The sequence below is a fragment of the Helianthus annuus genome, chromosome 2 (assembly GCF_002127325.2).
Source record: "Helianthus annuus cultivar XRQ/B chromosome 2, HanXRQr2.0-SUNRISE, whole genome shotgun sequence".
Classification (NCBI taxonomy): Eukaryota; Viridiplantae; Streptophyta; class Magnoliopsida; order Asterales; family Asteraceae; genus Helianthus; species Helianthus annuus.
The window spans coordinates 10,385,974-10,404,070 of NC_035434.2; the positions used below are offsets into that span (position 1 = coordinate 10,385,974).

Sequence of the window (18,097 nt, forward strand, 5' to 3'; positions counted from 1 at the left end):
AAAGAATTAAAACCTGCCTAATAATGCTCCATCCATTACTAGGATTCAATATACTTTTAAAAATATACTTTTAAAAATTACGTACTGATTTGTTTTAATTTATCCTTTTCTAAAATTAACATTAGATTTCATAACCACTCTAACTACAACTGTTATTTTGTCTATCACGGTAATAAAAATATATTATTTTTTTACTTCCAATACGAAATCTTCCTTTAATATGGAAACCGTTTACAAATTTTTTAATAACTGAATAATAATGAAGCTTGTATTAGCGATTCAATATACTTCTAAAAATAAATTTTCAATTTAAAATTCGTTAGATATTTAGCACTATTTATAATCATTACAGTCATAGATAGAAACCTTTAAATGCAATTTCGATAATTTAGCTAAACATTTCTATTAATTTATCCGTTTCTAATAATAAGATAACAATAACAATAGTAACAATAGATTTCATATACAAACTAAACCTATATACAACTGTTATTTTTTTATCAAGGTAATAAAATTATTTTATTTTTTTAATTATTTTGAATATGAAACCTTCCTTTAATATGAATAACGTTTCTAAATTTGCATTAATCATTGGCATCCTATATAAATCGAATTATGTCAACAATTGCAAATCACTTTTCTCATTTCATTCAATCTTAGCTCTCAACCTGGTTCGGTAAATTAAATTCCAAGTGTAGAGTTTTTTTTTTAACTTTACATTATTGCTAATGCTAATTCTATTTGCACTTACTCTTTAATTTTTATATTTCAGCTGTGAAATGGAGGTTGCAAAGGTTACTATGCTTAATGATTTAAATAGTTATTCAAATAACTATTCCATTAGAGTGAAGATCGTTAGCACATCAAGGAAAATGATGAATCAGAATAAGAATGAAACATATCGGCTGGATATGATCTTTATGGATGAAATGGTACCGTTTTTATTCTACTAATTTTGTTCTGTTAAATCTAAAAAATCTAATTTTATATGAAATGTATATATCTAATTTTGTCGTTTCAATTTTTAGGGCAATATGATACAAGCTAGCTGCCTTCATAAGTTGTTAGAAAGATTCGAAGAGTTCCTACAGCTTGATGAATGTATTCAGATTACTAAACCTTCTCTTGCTGCTAATAAGTCATCTTCTAAATTGGTCAACAGGAATGAAAAAATATCTTTGTATTTTTACACTTCTGTTGAGAAAGTAGTTGACTGGTGTGGTCCGAAATACAAATTTAATTTTGTCAATCTAAAAGATGTTGCAGAATAAAGTAGAAGTTAATACTGCTATTGGTATGTGTCTTACATCCTCTTTTAGTTTGTTTGTGATATATTTTAAGTTTGTTTAACCACTTATTTTGTTGTCTAGATTTCATTGGATTTGTGGAAGTGTGTTTCAACATTGAAGACACAACAAAGAAAGATGGCAGCAAAGGAAAAAGACTGAATCTGAAAATTGAAGACCTTGAGTTAGTATTTGATTTACTAGACAAGATTTACAATTTTATCTTCGTATTAAATTGTTTTTGGTTCATTTATTTAATTTTATGTTATTTTTAGAGGTCAAAAATGTCCTGTTACGTTGTGGGATTCTTTTGCTGTCGACATGTTTACTTACATGAATGACAAAAAACGCGAGAAATATGTTGTTATCATTTGCCACTTTGGTACAGTAAATCTTTACAAGGGTACATTTCAAATCTTCATCTCATATTTTATTATTTTTTTAGTATCTTATAAGTTAGCATTATATTTACATATATTTTATATGTTTTATGCTGTAAATATTGATTTAATTGTTTGTTCTTTTTTCATTTCAGGAAAGCGTGGAGTGGCCAACAGTTTTGATCTAAGTAGGCTTTTTATTGATAACGCTGACATTGAAGAAATTTCTTCTTTCAGAGAGAGGTATATTTAGTAATACCGAAATAATAATCTAACAATATTAATTTAGTTTAAGTTATAATTTTATTCATTAACTTATAATTATGTATAGGTATGTTGCCAAAGTTTCATCTTCTTCCTCATCGAATGACAATGGTGGTTCTTATCTTATTTCAACTGTGGAAGATGAGTTCCTCAATAAAGGAGATTTCATGCTCATTGGTTTACTTGGAACAGTATTAGAGGTATAGTTTTTTTTTTATTTTGTAATTCTTATTTTATATATTGGTATGTATTATACTTTCATTTTAAGATTAATATTGTTAATTATTTTTATTAGAAAAAGAAGGTGTTGGTTATTGGCACAGTCACGGCCATATGTACGGATAAGCTTTGGTATTACAATGGTTGTAACCACTGCAAATCACGTGTCGAGGATAGATTTGTAACCAAAGAGGGTGATGACGGTTCATGTGATGCTGGTGAAACAAAGGGTTTGGTTTGCACCAACAACGAATGTCAAGGAGTGGACATTTATGCAATTCCGCGGTTTGAAAATTTTGTTATCTCTTTATACAATTTTAAACTGAAATTACTTTGGTATGATCTAATATTAACAATTTCATTTGTTTTTAATTTTAATATAATAGTTTCAAGATACCTATCAGGGTCCAAGATTCATCTGGTACTGTTTCATTAACGCTGTTTGATTATGAAGCTTTCAAAATATTTAAGAAATCTGCAAAAGACTTACTTGCTGTCCAAGATCAGGTAATCTAAGTAATTTTCCATGTTATTAATTTTTGTACTCTTACTCAGTAACAATTAATTGTTTAAAATAATAGGTTGTTAATTCCGGTGAGATACCCAATCCCTATCCTGAGTTATTTGACACGTTGGTTGGAAAGAAATATGCGTTTGTCATAAATATTAGCGACTATAACATTGAATATCAAGTCGAGAATTACGGTATTGCAATGGCAACAAACGATGATGATATTATTGCTGCTCTCTATTCCAAATTCAACATTAACCAGGTCTAATTTGTAATTATGTAATTCTTATTTTTTCATATTCTTTTCATCTTCGGTGTATATAATTATAACCACTTTTACTTTATTGTATTTTTTATTTTGAATTGCAGCATGAGCAGTCGGAATCGTATGGTGTTCCGTTGTCCGCCAATCTGTCTAATGCTTGTGAGGTTACTAAGGTAATTTAATAAATTTTTATTTTACTTTAAATTTTATTTTAATATTTATTCTTATTGTTTTTTTTTAGGATGATGCTTCATTCACCGGTGACAATGTTACGCCTATCTCCAATGTAGATGGAAGCAGTAAGAAGGCGTCTTCTTGTGAAGTAAAACGCAATCTAGGTGAAGTTTATGAAGTAGATGATGCATTACGTTGTTCTTCTACAAAGCGCCGCATGAGTGATGAGATTGTCGAAGATGAAGTTGTTGGTCTTTCTAAGACATTGATTCCGAAGACTGAGAAATAATTTCCTACATTTTTATAAACAATATTTGTGTTTGGTTTTTATTATGGTTTGTGTTTGAACACGTGGTTTTGCGTTTATTATGGATTTTGAATTGTTTGATTTTATATGTGGGATAATCCTTGAATGGTTTTTTATTTGACTTGATTGTCGTATTTTCTTTCAAATCATTGATTTTGTTTTCTTATGTGTTATCAATGAGTATTTAATTTTATAAATAGCACTTTATTTTATAATTGAATAGACTTATCTTCTTATTTAATGATTTAATTATATTGTCTTACTCTAATCATCATTAAAAAGTTTTTTACATTTTACTGTATTTAAGAATTATATACAAAATAATATATTTCATTATCTTGATTGAGATACGTAAAAACCTTATTAACAAAAAAATTCTATAATTTTGATGATATTTAACGTTTACAATTAATTGGTTGTATATTTAATTGTCATATATTAACATGATTAGTCAACCCTTTTTTTTAAATATTATTGAGAATGAATCAATAATGGACAACTTTCCTTAACAGTATTTTAGAATTTGATTACAGTTGTTACATTTTAATTTTTTCGTAGTTAAGTTTGATAAAAAAAATATCAATTAATAGTATATTAATATTATAGTAGTATGGTACTATAACAAAGTTTGAAATATTGAATAAAAATTTTGACATTGTATGTTGGTGACTATATTTTGATATCGCCAATTAATAGGGTTACATTAAAATGTTGCATAAAAAATTTTTCTTAGAAAATATTATTTTTGGTTTATATTTTTTCATCTATTTCCTATATCGTTAATCAATCAAATTTAAATTTATTTTTTTTAAATTGTTAATATTTTTATATTTTTCCCGGCAGAAAAAAGAAGTATGTAAACAATATGACAAAATCTATTATATATATTATATATAGAAAGTATATTTTTTAAAAGTAAAATATGGGAATTGTAATGGGTCAGAAAAGATGTGACATTGTTTTGGACCAGGCCCATACAAAAAATTATTAAATCCATTTACATATAAATTAGATGTCTAACCTATTTTCATGTTGTTAATTATTGATTTGTTTTTTTCTTTATGAAAAACCACAATTAAAATTTCATATTACACATATTATTATATAACAGATTAATAATTATAACAATCAAAAAACATTCGTTTGCATATCACGATATTATTTAATCCATCCAAAATTAAAACTGGAAATATTATTCATAAGGTAGAAAACACTTATTATAACGAACAAACAAGCCATAAGGTAAATGTTCCAAAAGACTAATGTTTCTTTTCTCCGATCATTTTATCTTATTCCATTGCGTCATAATCTTTTTCCATTAACTTTCGGCGTTTTGATTGAGGAGGAAAGTACTCGTCATAAATGATTCTATATAGCGTTGGGCAATCCTCCCAGAAACTTTCCTGCGTCCATAAATCGGAAATTAATTTTTAAGAAAAAATAGACATTGTTGTAAAAAGTAATTTAAATATTGAATGTAAGTACAAGATAAGTATAATACATTACCGCATATTGTTTACCATAGTTGACGTGTAACCATTCAAACGGCCATGATGATAGCCCTTCATTCCATTGTTTGCATACACATTTGTACCGCTCAATGTCTCTACCACTGAGCCTAATTAAAATTTCAAACAGTATGATATCGAAAGGAATATAAACCATTATGAAATGGTTTTGAAACCTGTAATTGAAGATGCTATGTTGATCCTTTATATAGTAGAATTAGTTGGGCCTAATAGAATAAACCAAAAAGAAAAAGAAACGAAATCTAATTCAAAAATGTTGATGAAGTTTCTAAATGTTAATTTTCGAAAATATTGTTAACTAATCAATTCCATATTTGTATAATCGGATTTTGGAAGAAATGGTACGTGAATAAGGTCATTTTGTTACTTTTTCTGTTATGCTATAATTTTTGGTTGCATTAACGTATTTTAACATAGGTTTCATGATCAACAGTTAAGTGACACAAATTTAAAGGTGTTTGATTAGCTGGTGATAATTGAGAATGGTCAAAATACTCTCTATCAACTTTATGATGATGCTAACTATCAGTATCATTAAACAATATTGTTAACATTCATATGTATTGGTATATAATATATTGTTTCAAAAACTTCCCATCATACATATACTGAAATATTAACTAAAGTTTTAGAAAACCAACTACCAACAACATGTTCATATCAAAATATATAACTATCCAAAACAACCATAACTATTAACCACCAATAAACCAACAAAAAGATGTATTACCATCCTTCTACATGCCTTAAATTCGATCCACATTTGTTAGTTCCATCACCTGTGATGAGGTAACAAAGTTGAAGTGAAGAATATCACCATTCTTCAAACTATTTGCTGACATAAAGTTACCCCAATTGACCATTTTGTAACGCGGTACGTTCCCATTTTTTTCGGTTTCCACTTCGTTCTCCATTATTGTTCCATCCAGAGTTTTAATCTTCAATGCATGGAGCTTCTTTGTAAGACCAGATCTCCTCGCCACTTCAACAGGAAGCCTCTACATAAATAATGTTTCATATTATTATTAAGATTTACACTATAATTTATACATTATTTAACTACGACTAATTATACAATTTATCATACCAATCTATTTTCTCCTTTTTTTGTAAACTCATAATTTTCTTCATCAATTTCAGGCTTCTTTCGTTTTCCACTATGTTGTATGGTTTGGCTTTCATCTCCAACTTTAGATACCTTATTATAGTAGTTAACAACATTTGAAGGTTAATATCAATAATAAATAATATTTCCAATAAGTAATTATAAATTTGGTTCTATAGCAATCACTAATTAAATCAATTGTTACCTCTCTTTTTTTTGATGATCTACGACAGATTGAAACATCTGGTTTGACAACTTCTGATTTTTCTTCATTTTGCTTTCCCTTTTTTGATCTTGTATCAACAAGTTGTGCAACCTTTTTGCATTTCTTTTCAATCTATTTAGTACATATTTTAAACATATGAATTTGTAAATCAAATACATACTAATCATATTGAATGTTGTTTCTATTTATATTAAGTGATTATTACCTTGTCACTACCTTGAACTCCTTTTCTTGTATTCAACATCTTCTCAGTTTCACTTCCAACGTCTTTAACCTGATTCATCAACGTATCTCCACTTGTATCCGTTCCATTATCAGAATCAACAAATTTTTGTAAATAAAATTTATAAATATTAATAATCAAATCTATTTGTTAAACCTTTATTTTTAAACTGGAAGATACTTACATAATAAGCATTTCGTTGATATGTTGATTGAGATATTATTTCACAGAAATCGCTTTCTACTGCTTCTTTTTGAATACCCAATGCAACTTCGATTCCATTCCTGAATGCTCTCAGATGAAATATCACATTACCATTCTTATCGAATACCAGCGTGTCACCATCACATATGTTCAAACTTTCACACAGTTTCGGCCATCCATCTGTAAAAGCATAAGTAACATGTAGTTTAGCTGCCATTAGATCCCAGTACTTACCTCCTGCAAATACTTGGTAACTGCCGTTTAGCTCGTGGTTTTTGTAGAACATGTTAATAAATTCATCTGGAATTACCTGCAAGTTATTAAATCATATTAATAATGATAATTACTAAATATGTATTACATTTCAATTGTCTACAATGTTCACATTGTATTTACTATCAAACATTATGCTTACCGTAAGACCGAGTTTTGTGTAGTTGTTCTTTGTTATGTATGATTGACCATGAACATTGTTTATGAAAGGAAAAACCTCCAACACTTTTTCTCCGATGCTTCTAAATAATAGCCATGTGTTTCTTAACAAATGAAGATTATTAACAACAGCCCTCCAACCATCTGTTAATACTGGTAGATCATCCATGTGTCTAAGTCTTACCATCCAATGTCTACCGTCTTCATGACGAACCTCTATGTTCATATGTTGCCAGTCATTGCCCCATTTTTTTTTAACAAATGCAACAGGTACCATCTACATTATACAGGTTGTCTTAGGTACAAAGTAACATATTTAATTAATTCATATTGTTATAACCTTATATTTGATCAATTTAGAAACTGAAAGTACACATACCAACGAAAGCTCTTTAGGATCTTCCATCAGTTGAACAAACCATAGAACCATTTTGTACACTGCATTGCATAATACTTATTATTTGGAGTTCATATTTTTTATAGTTAAATAAGTTTATTCTAAAGTTTAATTAAGAATCATCAAACAGACATACATCTTGCAAAATTGATACAAACATCTTATTCTGACTAAAATTCATATTTTTAATGTTATGATTATTTATAATGAGAAAAAGTTATATCTTCCATTTGGTATATGTTTAACATACATGTATCATATTTACATAATTTTATAAAATAATTAATTAACTTAACCATTTCATTCGTTTCTTAACTATAAAGTTATTCCTTTTATGAGTTATAGCATCTATCAAGTTTGTTAACACTCTAAATCCAAGATATTCTTAACATGCAATGTTTAATTACTACTGAATTTTTGTTTTAATCGATTTCCTGTTCATTATGTATCAGATCTAAACTTAAATATCTAAATAAATCAAGGTATGATCCAAGAAATACTAACCGGTTAACGGAACCGGAGATACGATTCTTATGTTTTCTTTGAAATTACACACCAATCTTTCTTCCGTACACTTTGATTGTCTGCAAGAACATGTAAGAAAGGAACTTCAAAACCCTAACCGATGGTGTTTGTTGTTGTTGTTGAAGTGATAATATTATTTTTTGAATTTGTTAGAATGGATTAAGTAAAAGTAATGATGTTATTACATTGAAAGAAGGTATTGAGGTGACCTATGATAATAAACAACGGCTATATAATAATTAGTTTTGTTAACATTTTGTATTATTTATCTCTTCTTTATTTAATAACAAATAAGAAAAAAATGTATATTATTTTTTTTAACAATTGAATTATGTTGATTTTAAATATAAACGATTTTTAATTACTTTCCATATTAAAGATAATCTATTTTTTTGAAATAATTCATATAATTAAAGTATTTAAATTTCCATTATATTTTATCAATTCAAATCTTTCCAAATAATATTATTTATTACATTTGTTATTTCGTAATCTTTTTCATACTTAATGAATTATGTAACCTTATAAATACAACTGGTTTTACATTAAACCTATTATCTCAAATTGAACTTTGGCATATATTTTGAAGCAATCATGTTTTCAACATCTAATGATGTCTCTTCTGAGTTTTTTAACAATGCATCTTTCAGTAGCATTGATGTTTTATGGGAGACAACTAAGGTATGTGTAACTAATTTTATGTTAAACTTTTCAATTATTTATTTTAATTATTTATTGTATTTTTTGTATTTTTTTAGCCAAAGTCTTTTATCATATTCGGTATCATCAAGAACATTGTTACTGGTTTTGGTTGGTACTACATGACGTGTCCAACATGTTTGCATGAGGCTACTATGGAGATTGAGGAATATCTTCCACTTGATGGTTCTTGTGATTCTAATAAATTTGAAGTTTATCACTGCTCTAACTATGAATGTTTTGAACACATCATAAAACCTCTACCGAAATTTAAGATCAAAATTGAAGTTGAGGACGATACTGATTCAACTCATCTTATATTACTTCATGATCAAGCTGTACAGGTTTTGAATAAATCTGCTGCTGAATTGCAAAAGATAATGAATCGGTATATTTTCAGTTTATAATACTTTTATTCTATAATATTTATTTTAACATTTGTAAAATATTAACAGATCGATGGATATTCAACATTTCCAAAGGAGATTAAATCTTTGGTTGGGAAGTTGTTTGCTTATAAGATTCAAGTTACCCATGAAAATATCGAAAAATTTGATGAAGTTTATGATACCACTGCGATAAGCAGCGATTATTCTCTTATTTCTCATGTTAAAAAGAGCCTTTTGACTAAACAGGTAAAAATATTGCTTATAAGCAATACGTATTATCACTTATTTTAGAAATCTGATATATATTTAAGTAACTAATAGAAAAAATATTTTGCATTTACAGGAGGAGAATATCGCAAAAGGTAAACGTAATCTGTATGAGTTGTACGATGTTGATCCAGCATTTCCGAGTTGTTCTACAAAGCGTAGGGTTGATGAAGAAAAAACTGGGAAAGATTTTCATTGAAGTCTACAGAGTTACTATTTAAGAATTTATTTTTTATTTTTGTTTAGTCACACGAGTTTAAAGATTTGATTTTTGAAGTTTGTTTTATGTATTAGACTCGATTCTAATTTTTATTATTGAAATTTTGGTGTTTTCCGTGATAATATCTTTGACTATGTATAAATGGAACATTTAAACTAAATTTAGAAAGTATATAATTGAATATAATCGAAAATCAATTCAGCAATTCTAATAGTTAGTCTCAATTAATGCGAAATATATAAAAGCAATTATTTAAGCCTCTCATTTTGCATTAGTATATTTGTTATGCATAATATTTAATGAAATTCAGAAGAGACAACTTCTCAATTTGAAAGACATTCATACACACATTTCAATTCTTTATGTTCCAGTTCATCCGCATTAGATTTTTGAAGGTAATTCTATATGTATTCATCATTAGTGCATATTACATACAAGATGTAATTATCACTAGTTCCTTTTCCTTTACCTATTCTACAATTTTAATATGAACAATTTTGTTTTATAATAATTTTATTTGTCGTTGTTGTTAATGAAGTTGTGATTATTCACATATACTATGTCAAAAAGATCATATAACTCGCGTTCATCTTTAAAGGATCCGAATTCATTACAACAAAGATTTAACAGTAAGTGACATACTAAGTTACTCAGTTTTCATTTATCTAACCACAACTTTCAATTTTTTATATTAAACCTGTATTTATGTTTGTGTTTTTTAGGTCCTATTATCAGAACTCCTCTTTCAGATATCTCAAATGGTAAATTCTGTTAAATCTAATTAAAAGTATAATGTTTACATTGTATGGTTCGAATGCTACTAATTCTTATGTTTCTTATGTATTCTAACTTTTTAATTATTAAGTTGACTCAACTGCTGAAAGACGTAAGCTTCGGAAAATAATAATTGATAACAAGAGATCAAAGAAATCGTCATCATCAACAAATGTTCCTAACATTTTGCCTGAGAACATAAGTTCGCTGCAGTCTTCTAATAATACCAAGAGATCAAAGAAATCGTCATCATCAACAAATGTTTCTAACATATTTCCTGACAACATAAGTTCGCTGCAGTCTTCTAACACTATTGATCGCAACGTATGCTCCTTTTCTCCTCATACAAGTATAAATCATACAAGTTCATTACTTTCAAACATAACAGGTATTTCTTAAGTTTCTTTTGTCTTTCTTATATAATACATCTTACTAATCAAGATGCTTATACTAACATTTATGATAAATTATTTAACCTTTAGATAACTCCATAACCAAATCCACACCGTCAAATGAAACTCTTAGATATTCCATTTATCCTCGCATCAATAGTAGTAACAATCAATCGGTATTTGGTACTACTTCTACAATTACAAGGTTGTCTTCCGGTAAACGTAAGCTTGAGCACAAGAAACGTGATACCACTCCTATACCTATGGTCAATTTGGATTCTGATGAAGATGATGTTGTTTTAGTTAGAGTGGACGACCCTTACAAAGGGGTATCTAAAGGTTTAATTCTATTTATTACTATTATGTGATATATTTTATTATGAAACTGCAAAATAACCATTAATATTTTTTTAATAGATTATTTGGACCATGGTGACCAAGTTCTTACATGCCAAATCTGTAGTGCAAAGTTATGGACATCAGAAGGTGGGAAAAGGGCGAATAACTATGAATAAACTATGTTATGGTATGTGTTGTGGGTATGGTAAAGTTGAGCTACCGCCTTTAAAGGATGCTCATCCGTCTTATCAAAATTTGTTTTCTTCCATAAATGAAAAAAGCAAGTTTTTCCAGAAGAATATTAGACGATACAACTCTATGTTCTCTTTTACATCTATGGGTGGAAAGGTTGATTCTACTATTAACAAGGGAAACGCTCCATTTGTATATCGTATAAGTGGCCAAAACTATCATTGCATCGGTAGTCTTAAACCTTCTAATGGAAATCAACCTCAGTTTTTGTCAGCTATACATATATGACACTGAAAATGAAATAACAAACAGACAGACATTATTCGGGTATGATTCATTATAAGCACCATCTTTTTTTACTTATAATTATTTAAAAAAAAACGATGTTCTATTATTATTATTATTATCCTATATTAACTTTATATACTTTATTTATATTTTGTTAGGAAAACAAGCAAATCTTCGTCCTCTAATGATAAAGAGCTTGATGTTGAAATGATACAGTATTTGAGGAATTTTTTAGATTCAGAAAATATGTTGGTTAAGACATATAGGATGGTCAGAGACCATTTTCACGAATCCCCAGAGGCTAACCTTAAACTCCGTCTTATGTATAAAAGAGAAAAAGATGGCAGAATATATAACTTACCAACCACGTCTGAATTGCTGCTTTGGTTGTCGGAGACATAGATAAAGCTATAGATCATCGTGATATTCTTGTGGAGACTCAGTCTGGAATGCTCCAGCGTATTAGTGAATTACATCCATCATATCTTGCCTTGCAATATCCGTTGCTATTCCCATATGGTGATGATGGATATAGAATTGATATTCCCCATAGAGATTTCATTGTCACGCAAAAGAAAATAAAGCCAAAGTGCACCATGAGAGAATTTTTTGCATACAGGATCACCATGAGAGAATTTTTTGCATACAGGATCCAAGATAGAAATTATGGTTTTTCCTTAATTCTTAATGGAAGAAGGTTGTTGCAACAATTTTTAGTTGATGCATATACTATGATCGAGAGCGAGAGGCTACATTTCATTCGGAGACAACAAACAAAACTTCGATCTGAGACATTTGAAAATCTTCAGAAGCATAAAGCTAAAGGAAAACAAACTTTAAAAGACACTGGAAAGGCTGTTATACTACCTTCTTCATTTACTGGAGGTGCAAGATTCATGCAACAAAACTACCTTGATGCAATGGCCTTATGTAAGTCATTCGGGTATCCAGATTTCTTCATAACTATAACTTGTAATCCAAAATGGCCAGAAGTAAAGAGATTTCTAAAAGATTCTTCCATCAAAGCTGAAGACAGGCCTGACATATTGTGTCGATTGTTTAAAATTAAGCTTGATTCCATACTGAAAGATTTGAAGGATTCGAATTATCTCGGTGAGATTAATGCTGGTATGTTAGTTTTTTTTTTTACTTTTCTTTTTTTCGTTTATAATTTGCAATTACTTTTATAAAATACTCAATATGTGTTTTTTTAGTTGTTTATACTATAGAATTCCAGAAGCGTGGTCTTCCTCATGCACATATATGCTTATTTATGAATGTCGATCACAAACTTCCTACAGTAGATCACATAGATCCATTCATATCCGCTGAGATTCCTGATAAAAATGAAGATCCGGAACTTTATTCCTTGGTAAGTGATTATATGATTCACGGTCCATGTGGAAATGCTAATTTGAATTGTCCTTGCATGGTTGACAAAAGATGTTCAAAAAACTTTCCAAAGAAATTTTCATCACATACAACTGTTGATTCAAGTGGTTTCCCTGTATACCGAAGACGCGATTCCGGACACACAGTTATAAAATCTGGTGTTAGTTTGGACAACAGAAGCGTTGTTCCATATAACAAAAGACTTCTAAAAAGATATCAAGCACACATAAATGTAGAATGGTGTAATCAATCTGGTTCAGTTAAATATTTGTTCAAGTACATTAATAAAGGCCCTGATATGGCTACTGTGGTTGTTTCTGGTGTTTCAAATCCAACCATTAAGGATAAGCCAAGAGATGAGATCAAGGAATATTATGATTGCAGATATATTTCAGCTTGTGAAGCATCATGGAGAATATTCTCAAACGAGGTTCATTATAGGTATCCTGCTGTTATGAGGCTTCCCTTTCACATGCCGGGTCAACAGAATGTTGTGTATGGTGCGGATGACGATATTGATAATGTGTTAAGCAAGCCTTCTGTTGCTTCTTCAATATTTGTTGAATGGATGAAATTAAACGAGTCAGATGAAAATGCTAGAAAGTTGACTTATGTCGAGTTTCCTACCAAATTTGTTTGGAAACCTCAAGATAGATCTTGGCAGGTACGTAAGACGTACCAAACTGTTGGACGTATACATTCTGTGTCTCCTGCATTAGGAGAACCTTATTTTTTGAGGATACTTCTGAATAAAGTTAGAGGTCCCAGATCCTTTGAGGAAATACGTACTGTTAACGGTCAGTTATTCCCGACATTTAGAGATGCTTGCTACGCAATGGGGCTCTTAGATGATGACAATGAATATGTTGAGGCCATTAAAGAAGCAAGTTTTGAAGGACATGCTGGGTATCTGCGAGCGTTATTTGCTACATTGCTGTTGTCAAATACACTTTCACGGCCAGAGTTTGTTTGGGAGAACACGTGGAAATACTTAGCAGATGATATTTTATACAGACGTCAAAAAGAAACAAATATTCAAGGTTCTTACATGTCTTTCTATTTTACATTACACTTTTCCGTTTCATTATTAATAACAATTAAATTTTTTTTAGGTTTACTTCTTCCTGAACATCAAATTAAAAACCTTACTTTGTTGGAAATTGAAAAGTATTTACTTTCGAATGGTTCGTCGTTACGAGGATTTAACACGATACCTTTCCCTGATGATGATTCGTTACGTGATGCTACTAATCGTCTAATCAATGAAGAGCTATCACACGACGTAGATCAAGTACAAGCTGAGTTTAATAATTTGCATCAATGTTTGACAGATGAACAACGATCTGTTTTTGAGGAAATAATGTCAGCAGTTGCAAGCCGTAAAGGAGGGTTATTTTTCGTCTATGGTTACGGTGGAACTGGAAAAACGTTTTTATGGAAAACTTTGTCTTCAGCAGTTCGTTGTAGAGGTGAGATAGTTTTAAATGTTGCTTCAAGTGGCATTGCTTCGTTATTACTTTCTCGTGGAAGGACAGCCCATTCTCGCTTCCATATCCCAATTAATCTGACTGAAGATTCCATGTGTCATATTAAGCCAAATAGTGATATCGCAAAATTATTAAAGGAAACTCAATTGATCATATGGGATGAAGCACCGATGGTCCATAAACATGCCTTTGAAGCTTTAGATAGGACGATGTCTGACGTATTTTCTGACGGTAGGAGTATTCGTTCTGATGTTCCGTTTGGAGGGAAAGTTTTTGTATTCGGCGGTGACTTTAGACAAATCCTACCAGTTATTCCTAATGGTACTAGACAACAAATTGTTTGTGCTTCTTTAAGCTCTTCATATATATGGTCAAAGTGCAAATTGTTAAGGTTGACTAAAAACATGCGCCTAACAATTGGAGCTGAAAGTTCTGATATGGAGTCTATCAGGGAGTTTGCGAAATGGCTGCTTGATATTGGTGAAGGTAAGTTGGGAGATGATAACGATGGTGAAGCAATTATTCAGATACCAGATGATCTATTAATCACCGATAATTCTGATCCAATACAAAGCTTAATTGACTTCGTCTACCCTTCAATTATGGAACAATTTCGGAATCCTGGTTTTTTTTCTGAGCGAGCAATTCTAGCACCAAAAAATGATGTAGTTCATGAAATTAACGATCGATTGCTTTCGTTATTTCCAGGTGATGCTAAAGAGTATTTGAGTTCCGATAGCATATGTCAAACTGAACAAATGCTTGATTCATTTCAAGAAGGTTTATACTCAACGGAGAACTTAAATGCTCTTAAGATTTCAGGCTTGCCTAATCATAGATTAGTTCTTAAAGTTGGTGTTCCTGTCATGCTTCTACGAAACATCGATCAACAAAAAGGTTTATGTAACGGGACAAGGCTAAGAATTACTTTTCTAGGCAAACGGGTAATAGAAGCTGAAGTGATATCCGGCGGTAATATCGGCACAAGAGTTTTTATTCCAAGACTTAATATGATTCCGTCAGACAAAAAAATACCATTCGAATTCCAAAGGAGACAATTTCCTTTATCAGTTTGTTTTGCCATGACAATTAACAAGAGTCAAGGACAATCTTTATCAAAAGTTGGTCTGTATTTGAAAGATCCTGTGTTCACTCATGGTCAGTTGTACGTTGCATTATCAAGGGTCAAGACCAGAGAAGGAGTTAAAATATTGATATTTGATGCTGAGGGAAAACCAACAAATAAGACGTCTAATGTAGTCTATAAAGAAGTCTTTGGTAGCTTATGATGTAAACTGTTGCTTTTTCATTTCATATATCATGTCACTTAGTTTTTTTATCATTTTATTTAAGTATGCATTGCTTTTAAATAATAAGTGACATGTATAACTTTCTCTAGCCCGGGAAGCATTTCCCGGGTGATAACCTAGTATAATATATATATATAGGTAACTTTAATACTGAGCCTATGACAAAGAGATATACATCCAATGAATCCAATTAATATAATATTAATATATATGTTTCAAATGGCGATATTGGTATGTATATATGTTTCAAATGGTGATATTGGTATATATATATTTCAAATGGCGATATTCTTTTATATATATGTTCCATATAGCGATATTCATATATATATGTTCCATATAGCGATATTCATATATATATACGTTCCATATAGCGATATTCATATATATAGGTGTTTGAGTTGGCGATATTGATGTATATATGTATATCAAATAGCGATATTGATGTATATATGTATATGATATAGCGATATTAAATAAAGTCCCAGATTTGTGTCAGAATATCGCCATATTAAATAACTATATACCTACTTTCACTTTTTTAATACAAGCCCACCTAGAGGTGATCTTTTAGTGGTCAAACCACCTATTCCTGCAAAAAATTCCTCACAATTTTAAAGTTATGAAAGTTGTAACCAAGTCTAGAGAGTCGAGAATAGAGCTACTTGTTATTGGCTCGGTTAAAAGTTTGAACGAGCTGAGCCTTAACGAGCCTGAGTTGGAGTCTAAAATAGAGCTTGTTTAGTTATCGAGGTCTGTCTCGAGCTTGAAATATAAAGCTTGTTTAGGCTTGCGAGCCTAAACGAGTCCAGACTAAATTTTAGTTTTTATATATATATATAATATAAAAATATTGATGATAACATTGGCGAGCCGAGCTCTGGCTCGTTTAAGCGCTAGTCACGCGGGCTCAAGCCGAGTTTTTAGCTCGTTTGAGGTTGTTCTCAAAATAGCTCGAGCTCAAATAATTAGGCTGGAGCCGAGCTCAAACTTCATAAAAACATAATGAGCCGAGATCGAGCCTAGTCGAGCTCAGCCCAGCTCGTTTACACCCTTTTTTGAGATTGATGCATTGGTCTAGGAAGTGTGGGAACTATAGTAAACAATCTACGTGTGAAATTAAATGTACAAGAATCAGTGGACAGTGATAGATTGAAGCTTAGTTCCAAATTTGAATAGTAGTAGACAAAATCATAAAGCTACTATTTGATTCTTTGTTCTTTTTAACGTAGTCAGATTTAATCTACAACGATTAAAATCTATGGATATATGGACTAGGGCCCGGATTTTATTTTTGTTTCAGGTCTCCCAATACGGTTAGGATACCCTTGTCTAGTCGTTATTGTGCCTCAAAACCTACGCCCCAACGGTCCATGTTCTCATTCACGCTCATGAGTCTACCAACGGGGAACTAACCTAAGGAAAAACGGCATGGTGCATCGTTGTCATGGAACGTACCCCCCACAATAATAAGGTACCATAAGGCTACTCGGTATGGGGGTCGTCCCCATACCGTCCTGCATCGGCGCCGGAAGGAACACCGTGCCCCCCCCCCCCCCCCCACCTCCCGTCCTCAACGGCAATATACCGACGTTCTCGACGCGCACAAAAGACAAAAAATGTGGGGACCATTCTGCAATTGACCGAAAAAAAAAATTAATTTCAGAATTTATATTAATTAAATAACCGTCATAATTCAAAAAACACCCCAATTCACTTCCATTTTTATAAATACTCACCTCTTTAACCATTTTTTTCCTAACTTTTCACCCTCTACCACCCTATCTCTCTCACATTTTATTACCACTCTTCCCTTTTTATAAAAACTCATCATATTTTGTACCATTTTTTACCCGCTACCACCCCATCTCTCGCTAAAAAATTATCATGGCTTCACCCATTTCTTCCATTTCTTCTATGTCTTCATCGTCTTCGTCTGCGTGGTATTCATCATCTTCGGAAGAGGATGGTATTATGCACAACATGATTATGAACGCGACTCAAGTCTTCATGGCGGCTGATGAAGGGTCGTCCTAACGGCTAACTAGACGAGCAAAATATAACCGAGACCAAGAAGGTATTTTACTTTTTTTTCCTTATGTTTTATATAGATTTGAAAATGTATTTTATAATTAATTTCATTTATGTTTCGTTTTAAATTTATATCCGGTCACGATAAACTAGTAGCCGATTATTTTGCCGACGAACCCGTATACCCAGCCGAGATTTTTCGACGTCGGTTCCGCATGAGTCGTCCACTGTTTTTATGTATTGCAGGCGACATGGCCCAGTCTGATCCAT

The 18,097-nt window shown here is 30.8% G+C and overlaps 3 protein-coding genes across 3 annotated transcripts; all 3 read left to right on the plus strand.

Annotated features, from left to right (window-relative positions):
• The first annotated feature begins 776 nt into the window (after positions 1 to 776).
• On the plus strand, positions 777 to 3,494 carry LOC110886584 (replication protein A 70 kDa DNA-binding subunit E-like). The gene is made up of 11 exons (XM_035979106.1): positions 777 to 932; positions 1,029 to 1,294; positions 1,371 to 1,470; positions 1,562 to 1,689; positions 1,822 to 1,909; positions 1,998 to 2,130; positions 2,226 to 2,434; positions 2,536 to 2,656; positions 2,731 to 2,922; positions 3,030 to 3,098; positions 3,167 to 3,494. The coding sequence occupies exons 2-11, from the start codon at positions 1,258 to 1,260 to the stop codon at positions 3,386 to 3,388; spliced, it is 1,299 nt and encodes a 432-aa protein (XP_035834999.1). The 5' UTR covers positions 777 to 932; positions 1,029 to 1,257; the 3' UTR covers positions 3,389 to 3,494.
• A 5,147-nt stretch (positions 3,495 to 8,641) lies between these two features.
• LOC110886595 lies at positions 8,642 to 9,601 on the plus strand. Its single transcript, XM_022134412.1, has 4 exons — positions 8,642 to 8,728; positions 8,806 to 9,090; positions 9,202 to 9,381; positions 9,479 to 9,601. Exons 1-4 carry the CDS (start codon positions 8,642 to 8,644, stop codon positions 9,599 to 9,601), a joined length of 675 nt encoding a protein of 224 aa, XP_021990104.1.
• Positions 9,602 to 10,181: 580 nt separating this feature from the next.
• On the plus strand, positions 10,182 to 15,775 carry LOC110886606. Its single transcript, XM_035980153.1, has 9 exons — positions 10,182 to 10,251; positions 10,345 to 10,383; positions 10,488 to 10,784; positions 10,879 to 11,117; positions 11,206 to 11,588; positions 11,766 to 11,923; positions 12,010 to 12,735; positions 12,822 to 14,039; positions 14,112 to 15,775. The coding sequence occupies exons 1-9, from the start codon at positions 10,182 to 10,184 to the stop codon at positions 15,773 to 15,775; spliced, it is 4,794 nt and encodes a 1,597-aa protein (XP_035836046.1).
• Positions 15,776 to 18,097: the final 2,322 nt, after the last annotated feature.